This window comes from Ricinus communis, chromosome 1 (genome assembly GCF_019578655.1).
Source record: "Ricinus communis isolate WT05 ecotype wild-type chromosome 1, ASM1957865v1, whole genome shotgun sequence".
NCBI classification, from domain to species: domain Eukaryota; kingdom Viridiplantae; phylum Streptophyta; class Magnoliopsida; order Malpighiales; family Euphorbiaceae; genus Ricinus; species Ricinus communis.
The window spans coordinates 32,323,405-32,333,292 of record NC_063256.1 but is presented as its reverse complement, the minus strand read 5'-3'; the positions used below and the strand labels follow the sequence as shown (position 1 = coordinate 32,333,292).

At 32.1% G+C, this 9,888-nt stretch overlaps 1 protein-coding gene across 4 annotated transcripts; it reads right to left on the bottom strand.

Annotated features, from left to right (window-relative positions):
* Nucleotides 1-4,408: 4,408 nt before the first annotated feature.
* Nucleotides 4,409-9,583, bottom strand: LOC8261169 (calcineurin B-like protein 7). Of its 4 annotated transcripts, none has more exons than XM_002516634.4 (9): nucleotides 9,439-9,583; nucleotides 7,052-7,210; nucleotides 6,451-6,533; nucleotides 6,263-6,322; nucleotides 5,897-6,005; nucleotides 5,685-5,737; nucleotides 5,473-5,553; nucleotides 5,278-5,390; nucleotides 4,409-4,804 (listed from the first exon to the last, which is right to left on the bottom strand). In XM_002516634.4, the coding sequence occupies exons 2-9, from the start codon at nucleotides 7,143-7,145 to the stop codon at nucleotides 4,741-4,743; spliced, it is 657 nt and encodes a 218-aa protein (XP_002516680.1). In that variant the 5' UTR covers nucleotides 7,146-7,210; nucleotides 9,439-9,583; the 3' UTR covers nucleotides 4,409-4,740. The 4 variants fall into 4 exon arrangements, 3 of the variants coding, with proteins under 3 accessions (XP_002516680.1, XP_015573207.1, XP_015573208.1); XM_015717721.3 differs by having other exon boundaries at nucleotides 9,377-9,527; XR_007214530.1 differs by having other exon boundaries at nucleotides 4,776-4,804; nucleotides 5,278-5,374.
* Between the last annotated feature and the right edge of the window lie 305 nt (nucleotides 9,584-9,888).

Here is a 9,888-nt window from a genome sequence, read left to right as displayed (position 1 = left end):
TCTTACTAGAAGAAGGGATGAGGGTTTCAGTTTTTAGGATTTCTTTCAAAACTTGTTTTTGAATTTGAAGGTCATTAATATGCTTGACGGCTTCAAGAAGAGCTTCTTGTTGCCTAATGAGCATATTAATATTTGTTGGAATATCATCTGATTCTGATTCAGAATAATCGGACGAGGTTTTAATTTCATCAATTTGAAACTCTTCCTCATTATTTTGAAAATTTTGATTCAGAGGAATCAGCTAGAAGAGCTGAAATTTTGCTCAAAATTTCTTCTTCTATTTGGAGCTCATGAAATTTTTTAGAAAACTTGCAATATTTTGAAGTGTGTCCCTTTTTCCCACATTTGTAGCAAGTAATTTTGCTAAAATCTTTTCTGGAATTTTGTTTTGGAAATTTAGAAGAGGATGGTCTTTTGTAGAAATTCTATCTGTTTTTTGGCACTTTCCTATTTTTGAAAAAACATTTTTTCTTAAAAGGTTTAGAAAAGTCTTTTTTGCATTTTTCTTTGCAGGTAGGGAAAGGTTCTATGGGATTATACTCAAACTGGTTACAAAAGCTACCTAGCTCTTATCTAGTCTTCTTCATTTCTCATTTGAGCTGTCTTTGGAGTTTAAGGTCGTGGCTCTTATATGCTCGTCACGTGCGTTACACATAAATTATTATTATAAATAGTAAATAATTTTACTAAGAAAGTATTATTATAATAATAATAAATAGTTAAATTAATATATCAATAAAATAAAAATTGAAAGTATTGTACCTTTCTTCCTATGACTTATTGTCTTCAATTTTTATAAAAATTTGTATTGAATTATTTGAACTCCATCATAGGTATACATATAGTATGATATAAACTAATTCATCAATTTTTATAGGATTAACAATGTATATTAAAATATTATAGGATTAAAAATATATACACGCGAATAAATAAAATTAAAAGTATCATATATTTCTTTTACATCTTGTCTTCAATTTTTGTTATTGTAATAAGTTATTTGAACTCCATCATAGGCATATATTTAGTGTGATATATTCATCAATTTTTTATAGAATTAGTATTGAATTAGATTAATCCTAATTAATACTATTAGGATTAGGAGATTAATCAATAATTTATTCTATTAGGATTACGAAATTAAATTAATTATATATATAATTAGGATATGGTAAGATTAGTAATTACTGATTAATTATAAGGATATTTTAGCGAGTTCAAGAATTTTCTCCCTTCGTGTGCTATTATACATATATATTCCCGGAAGTAACTCTTACCTCTTCTTGCTTGGTTTCTCTCCTTATATAGATGTGCTAGGGTGTTTATCCCTAGGTAAGAAGTGCATGCCACCTCATGGTCACATGGAGTGGATCCTATCCTTTAGTATTGTGGATAGTGGATGTTAGTCCATGGAATGGAGTGGTGCTTGTCTATTAGTGTCAGCAAGAGACAATATTTTAAGAGAGCCTGCAAAACTTGTAGAGATTTTGTATAATGCTTTTACTTTTAACATTACTCTTTAAATTATAAATCAATATTTTATAAACTACGCCTTCCCTGGGCTCTGATACCATAGAGGAAATATATCGAATACTATTGTAGAGAGATGAATATAAAAAACTTAAAACTTAAAAATACAAAGGAATTACTAACTACTTGTAGGATACTTCGGTTTCCCAACAGAACACAATGAAAATGTTTTCCGATGCACAAGATCCTTTATTTCAGAGGCAAGTGCAGAGCATACTTAAAGCGAAACAAAAAGATACTTCAAGCATAACAAAAGGAAATTTACAAAATTGAAAATTTCACTGATTTAAAATTGATAGAGGTTTTAGATTCCTGATTCTTCCAGTAATGGGAAAGGAAAAGATATCGAAGGAAAGTACATCATTTTAGCTTTAGAAGAAGAAGAAGAATGGAAATGAAATTCGTTCTATAAATTACAAAGAATAAGATTAGAGAATGCAAAACTCTTGCCTCTTCTCGCTTGGTTTCTCTCTTTATATAGATCTCCTAGGGTGGTTTGTCCCTAGGAAAGAAGTGGATGCCAGCTCATGGTCATATAGAGTGGATATCCTTTGGTGTTGTGCATAATGGATATCAGTCCTTGGAGTGGAGTGATGCTTGTCTTCTAGTGTCGACATGAGACATATTTTAAGAGAGCTTGTAAAGTGAGCTTGCAGAGATTATGTATAATGCTTTTACTTTTTTAATTTTTTTGATCACCCTGTTGGGTTTTCAGTATTTATAGGCCCATTAAGCCTGCAAGTTTTACAATAGCCCATTAGGCAATATAAGGTTTTACAAAGTTTTATAAGCCCATTAGGCTATACCAGTTTTATCAATAGGTGGAAAAATTCCCAAACAATCGTCTTCCTTGTCATCTCCTAGACTTATTTATGGTTCAAATCATAATGATGCTTCGGACTGCCTAGATCTTGATTTGTTTTTCAATATTTAGGACATTATTACAACACTATTTCTTTATTTTAACTATTGCGAGTAGAGTGCTTGCATGAGATTTTTATGCTAGAAATACCAAAGTAGAATGGTATGTCTTCATAAACTCCTGACTAATCAGCCATTGCCTCATAAATGGTTTTAGGATTTTTTCTAGGATATTGAAAGAGTCCCACCATTTTACCCTGAATTTTCAGACGAGTGTGCTTATACTATAATTTTCAGTATAGTCATAGTCCCACTGCAATACCCAGGGTAAGAAGAATTCTGAGCTGAATAGAAATAAAAGGGTCAATCTAGATTTTGATTCAGGAGGTTTATAGTTGGTTTTCAAAAAGTCATATGACTATTTTACTTGTGCTATAAGAAAATTAAGCACTAAACCAAAGTAATTCTACCATTAAGAGGTGAACCATAGAGGGAATTTGGATTTTAGTTTAGTGTTTAAGTAAAAAAGCCATGAATGGGTTTATTTTTTTATTTTGAATGAGAAAGATGTTAAACCATGCCTGCTAATAATTCCAGTAGTTATACGTTAGGCAATGGTTGATCTTATTTATAAGGAGATAGGGAAGGCCTTAGGGTTTGACAAATTTTGTCCCCATTCCAAAGGGTGGAGAACCTTCAGAATATGAAAAGTGGAATATAAGGGATCAGGTTTTGTGTCTTCATATATGAAGTGTTTAAATCTTGGCAAGGTAGTATGTTCTAGAATTGCCTTGTAGTAAGGTTGGGGTTTTGAAAGATTTCAAGGTTTACAATGCCAACCTTTGAAAAACAAATTGATAATGCTACTTGTGGGTTTTTGTTAAAAAATCTTTCTTCTATCGTAATAAATTTTTGGCAATTCCTTTTATAAAAATACTCAGAATTTTTCCTTTTAGATTGAGAAATGTATTTTGAGATATTGTTTTAATAATGTTTTGAGAATCTTTTCAAAAAAGGAGTTTTGGAAAATTCCTTTCTCTAGGTTTGAAATAATATTGAGTTCAAAGGTTATGCATGACGCCTTTTCCAATGCCTACATAAGCTCGAATTATTTGTAAGGTATTCAAGCCACATTTGGATTTGTTATTGTTTTGGTGAAGATGAGGTATTGGTTTGAGTGTCTTCCTCTTTTGCCACTACTTCAATCCATGAAGTTAATAGTTGAGCAGATGAAATGGGTTGTATGTTTGGGTTTTAGTTGGGATTTTGGGTTTTTATGATTCAACTTGAAGCATTTTTCTTTGTTTTCTCGAACTATTTATCTGTTTTGCAAAAATTCTTGTGTTAGAAAATCTAGAATTAAATTTCTTTTTCTCTTTGATAAATTCTATTTCAAAATCAAAGATTAAAAGAATAGCTTGTCATACAATATCTTGAATATCTTTTTGTAAAATTTCTTTAACAGATTTACAATCAATGCGAAGTAAAAAATTTTGATCGAGTAAATCATTTTGAGATTTTTGAATGTTCACGATGGTGTTTAAGATTTCTCTTTTAGTGATGGAATATTTTTTTCGCAATCATTCCAATGTACAAAAGTGAACTATATGATGCACTCATATCTATTTTATATTTGTTTTAAGATTTCTCCATAGTCTATAGCTAAATCATCTGTCTCTATTATTTTTGGTAGAGCAAGATCTGCTAAGTGAAGGCAAAGGATTTTTAAGACCAAAGCTTTAATTTGTTCAACTGTTTTAGTGTGCTCATCTGTTCATGGTGCTGGGATTTGCTTGAGCCTATCATGTAAGGGTTTAGCTAGAAGGTTTATTTTAGGACAAGAATTTATCACATAATTTAAACTCTCTAGGAATCTTTGCAATTGTTTTTATTAAGTTCTATTGAGGAACTTGTTTGTGAAGAGATCTTTCTATTAGAGTTATTGTTTCCTGAGTAATACGGAGTCCTACAAACCTTATTCTTATGTGGAATAAAACCATTTTAGTTCTGGAAACTATTGAAGAAGAATGGTCTAGTGGCTTCAAAGTGCAATCCAAAAATATACATCTTAAGAGTATCTTACCACAAAATTTCAGCTGTTCTTATGCAATGTATGCATGCAGAAGGTATATACAGGTAACTAGTATGTCAAGATAAATCTTGTAGACGGGATACCTTAGCTGCATTTTAGTGGGTCTAAACTCTTATGTCTTTCAAGCCTTTGCAGTTGTACTTCTGGTGCGAATGTCATGCTGATTCCAACTTCTCTTGAAAGAAAACTCATCCAGAAGTGTATGATCATGAGATAACACATCATTGACTATCTTTTGGATGTATGTATATTTAAGCCTAGATTTCAGAATCTTCGACTTCCGATCTTAGCACAAAACTAGGAAATGCCATTGTTATATCCCTGTAAAACATGAAAGGATATGTGTTAAGGTTTTTCGTTTTTCAGGCTGATTAATCATCCATGAGAGCTAGACATGACCACAATAGCAAAAGCCCAAAAAGAAAAGGAAAAAGTTGAAAATTGTTTGATTAACTTTCTTTATTTATCATTATCATTTGGTTTTTACATTTCATTACTATGACAAGAAGAAAAGTAAAGTAATTTAACCAAACAAAGCCTTTAGTTTTACAAATTCAACTCACTTGGCTGGAACAGAAAATTGACTAAATTTGCAATTAAAATGGTTGGATGATGTCTCAAGGCTATTGAGGGATTCATTTAAATTGAAAAAAGTTTGCAAGAGAAATAAAGTGTACAAATTCGAAGATTTAAACAATTAAATCCTGGAACTGAGCAAGTTCAGTGTGCCTTGATGTTGTTACAGTATTGACTAAGTTCACAATGCCACAAATTGTTTGGATTTTGCTACTCACTTTAAATAAGGAAGTGTCATGTTCCTCAAGAGAGATGGATTCTTTGACACAAATTCCTTCCATTCTTCTCGATCAATTTTCCCATCGCCTTTTATATCTGCATCATTCCAAGTCTAGATAGCATTTAGCAGTCAGAAAATCTTCAAACAAATAAATGTATAATAATGAAGTTCATTAAGGTAGATCCATCTGTACCTTATCTATGATTGTTTCAACAACATCATCCGACAGTAAGAGATCTGACTCATGCAGAAGAGCCAACACCATCTCCTTCAACTATCAGGCAATCGAATCTTATTAACAACTATCTATAGGGAAAATATAATAGATAGAAGATGAAAAGTGCATGATTTCAAGGAATGCTATAAAAGGGAATGATGAAGGAAAGAATTATTTGAAGTCCTCACCTCTTCTCGTTCGATATAACCAGTTTGCCTGAGATCATATAGTCGGAAAGCAACTGCAACAACAATTATTTATTGCTTAGTGGATGATCTTGAATTCAGAAGGATGTGCAAGAAACATACGTGTGACTGATTTCCAGTTTTTTCACATCATTACTCCAGATTATATTTAGACAGGAGGAAACGAGAATTTCCGACTAGAGAATCGATCTTACAGTCAATCTTGTCTTCTACAGGTGCATTGGGATGAAAGACGCCCAATGATCGAATGAATTCTCCAAATTCAATTACTCCATTGTGCTTGATATCAAATAAATCAAAGATCTACAAAGTACACAAATTAGATGCAGCTCAGAAAGAGGAAAAGTGCCACAATGGAAAGTGGGAGCTTAACAAAGAAGCAAGTATTTGGCAGCACCATGACCAGATAGAATTAGCAGTGTCAGCAAACATTTCGAAAAAGTTGAATAGTTCAATCAGAGTTGCAATTGTGCAATACAAAATACAATTCATTAGTTTAAGGAACAGAATGAAGTTACCATAAATAGCAAAAGAAGAGTAATAAAATTAGCATTACACACCCTATCCGCAAAAAGATTCCTTCTATTTCTGTTCCTGAAAAGTGCCAGCTGAAATTCTTCCTGGATAGAAGTTACAAAACATTGGTAAATGACCATTGACAGTAAATGACAGAAACACAAACCCAATCATAGTTGTGTGCTCAGATGCCAGCATATATGCCTTTATATTTTGCACTGTATTTTCATACCTTGTGAATAAGCCCATCTTTGAATATTGAATTGCTTACTTTCTTATAAAGCTCATATAAGGCCTCAATTTCACTAACAGTAACTGCAAGAGGAAAATATCATATGTACAACAGTCAATCTTCATGTAATTTTAGAACAATCAAAATGAGAAGTATTATTACAATGTCAACAAGAGGTCTCAGACTAGTAATTTCGCCACCAACACCATCTTTCTATCTTTTTTGAGAATGTGTGACATGCATCCTTGTTATTAACCTTTGATTAAAACTGTCAGAGATCCCATTTGAGCTAATGTGATCAACAAAGCCTTAAGAATTAAATGACTCCTAAGTAAAATATATAGGAATCAGTCTATCTAAGGTACTGAAATCTGAAATTGATGCCAATCATTCTTTTAATAAGATTTAAATGGTTGCATCCTAAGATTCTGCCAGGCAAATAAAGAAGGCTTCTGAAAAGATCGCCATGATTAGTTATTCTCAATCAAGCTAAGCTAGCATTTATGCACAACCAGATTCTACCTGGAGATTTGGAAGAATCAACATGGTGATAATGCAAAGCTACAAGTTATTTCAGTTGCAGGAATAATTAGAAACTCACAGGGTGTTTCAGCAGCAAGAACAGTGGGTTCCTCGTATCCTGGTATTTGTTTAGGCCTCTTTATGCAAAAGCAACAATTGAAAGCAACTAACATGACTCACTTGCAGCACTTTCTTAAAGTAAGAGGCTCATGCAAATCCTATTATTTGAGAATTCAACCTGCATGACAATATCAATGAATTATAAATTAAATTAGTAACTAAATTCAATGGATTCTCACTGTCTGATATCTGAAAACAATAGTCAGAATTCAAATCACTTCCACATAAAGCACAAAATGAGATGACAAAACTCTTATTATGATCAGGAATATTGTAAGTATAAACAGCCAAAAGGAACTCTGGAGGCAACAGCCATTAACTAGTAAAAATACAGATCATAAAAAGGAAAAATAACAGCATTTTCGAAGTGGATAGTCAGTTAAGTGGCAGATATGTATTCAAGTCCAGACACGGTATCATGGTCCAAGTAATAGTTTAGTACATTGTCAGAAGCAAAAATTTAGGAGCCTCACTGAAATGTTTTAGACCAAAAGAGGTGATTTAGACCTTAAAATACTGAAGCTACGACAATTGTAGTTATAATTTTTGCAGCAGTGATTTCATTGGTAATAGTAACTTAGTCATCTACTTTTGATCATAATAATCAACCATCCAAAGAAGGAAAAAGATTTTCCACAAGGGTCAATAAAACATGGTTTTAAAAACACATAATTCCTAGCAACAAACTTGTGGAATAAATTAGGTCAACTACTGACCGTAAACAATCATTGGCTAATAAAGGTTGCTTAAAATACATCACAGCAACCCCATCTAAGCAAGGTACTGACGAAGGTAGGAAATGTGGAGACAGACAGACCACAGACCATTATATATTTTGTTTCAGGTCAAGTGGATGCTCTCAAACCTTGAAGCCAAGAACTAATAGATGGTGAATGAAGAGATAACACAGTTCTTAAGATGAAAGGCATGGCAGGATAGGACTCAGTTCACATACAACAATTTTCAACTAAATTGTATTGCACTATCAGAATAACATTGATAATTTTTATGTTTGTATCTATGTGCTTATTGAAACATGCACAGAAAATAAAATCAGACTTATGAAAAAGAAAGGAGAATTATCTAATAGTCCAGTTAAAACAGGCACATCCGTACTGTAAATGAAGTCCACCTCGTTTATATTTGGCCACAAGTTCAATTACAGATAGCAAACACCATTACTATCATCACTTGGAAAGCTGCTTTTAATTTTCAAAGACAAAAATATAATTATATAGGGGAATATTCAGAAACATCCAAGAAAGCCAAGATTTCATAAATATTTAAACCTCTAATACCAACAAAATCCTATGTAAGCTGATATGCAACTCCTGAATTATCTCCAAACAATAAAATAAAATAAAATATTTTAGGAGGGACTTCCATGCGCTGGAAGTCAAGCAATTAATTAAATAAAAACAACAAATAAACTAGTAGCATGGAGAGCATTGAAAGCAATCCAACAGAAGCTGGCTTCCCTTTTTGAAATCAGGAAACAAGAGGCACAGATCTCAAAGGAAGGACCCAGAAAAACCAAAGTTGTGATTCTTTGATGGACATTTGTTTTCCCAAGAAAATGCATGTATATAATTATTAATAATGGTATCATAACTTATTCTTGAAAAACATTGAGGCTTGCATTGTCAGGGACCAAAAATATACAACAACTACATGACCTAGTTGAAATAAATTAACTAATTCTAGGGAGCAAGAGCAGAGTGCCAAATTCATTATATGATCTTTTTCTTGAGGTTTTTCTTAGCAACCAAACAGAAGGTAAATTAACCTTAAGGTAAAGAAGAGTGAGTTTTTTAACCTATAGGTACAAGAGGCTGTTCAAAGGACAAGGCAAATTGAAAGATGTGGGTCCTAAAGATAAAGTTAACTAGATTCTTTATGCAATGGACATAGCTTGGAAAGACGAGACGAGACAAGATAAAGGAGAAAAGAATAAAATGAAAAATCTTCCATAGCAAATTGGTGATGATAATATCAAGAAAAACAAATGATGCATTCATTAAAAGGATGATGGATGAAAATGAAAGATTCTTTGACTCAATGAGAATCATTACAAGCAAAAAGTGCAGAAATGAGAAAGAATTTAAACAGTAACTTGCAGTTGGTTATTTCCTTCCTCTCTCTGCATCTCCTTCTCATCAATAAAGTTCAAGAAAACCCAACAAACAGAACTGAGTAATGAGTTATCTTCTTGAATTCCAGAAAATGCATTAGAGAAAAATTAAACATCACACAAACTAGGAAACCATGATGACAACAGCAATACCTGATAATTAATATATCAAGAACAAAGAAAGGAAAGAATGAGAAGGAAGATCACAACCCAACCTTTCAAAATTTATGAATTCTTGGAAAGGGTATGTATGAATAAAGAAGAAATAAGAAAGGAAGATACAGAAATGTTGTTTCTTTCTTAGCTTTCTCAGTTATATATACAAGACTGACAAAAGCTAACGAGAAAAATGTTACAAATATAAATTTTTCCCAACCGTCCCCACCATATCTACTGTCTGCATTACATCATAGACCTCCACAATTTCAACCCTTTAATTCTTTTTATTTATTCTTTTCCAGATTTATTTGTTTCAGTTATTTACAATTTAAAATTTAAATACCCAATTGCTGATTAAATCTGAATATTTTATATAATTTGGTAATTTTGCTCTAGGTTATGATATCATCTTTAGTAATTTAATTGGGATTTATTTGTTAGCATAATTGATTTGCTCTTTTCTGTTTGAAGTTTAAAATCTTTTTACAAGACAACATTTATAAAGT

Bases quoted from the DNA above. Each gene is read 5' to 3' on its own strand.
- LOC8261169 (XM_002516634.4), bottom strand. From the start codon at position 7,145: ATGTTAGTTGCTTTCAATTGTTGCTTTTGCATAAAGAGGCCTAAACAA. The intron at 6,006-6,262 runs GTGTGTAATGCT...TGTACTTTGTAG, and splicing joins GGAATCTTTTTGCGGATAGG to ATCTTTGATTTATTTGATAT. The intron at 5,391-5,472 runs GTACAGATGGAT...AATGCTATCTAG, and splicing joins TTGAAACAATCATAGATAAG to ACTTGGAATGATGCAGATAT.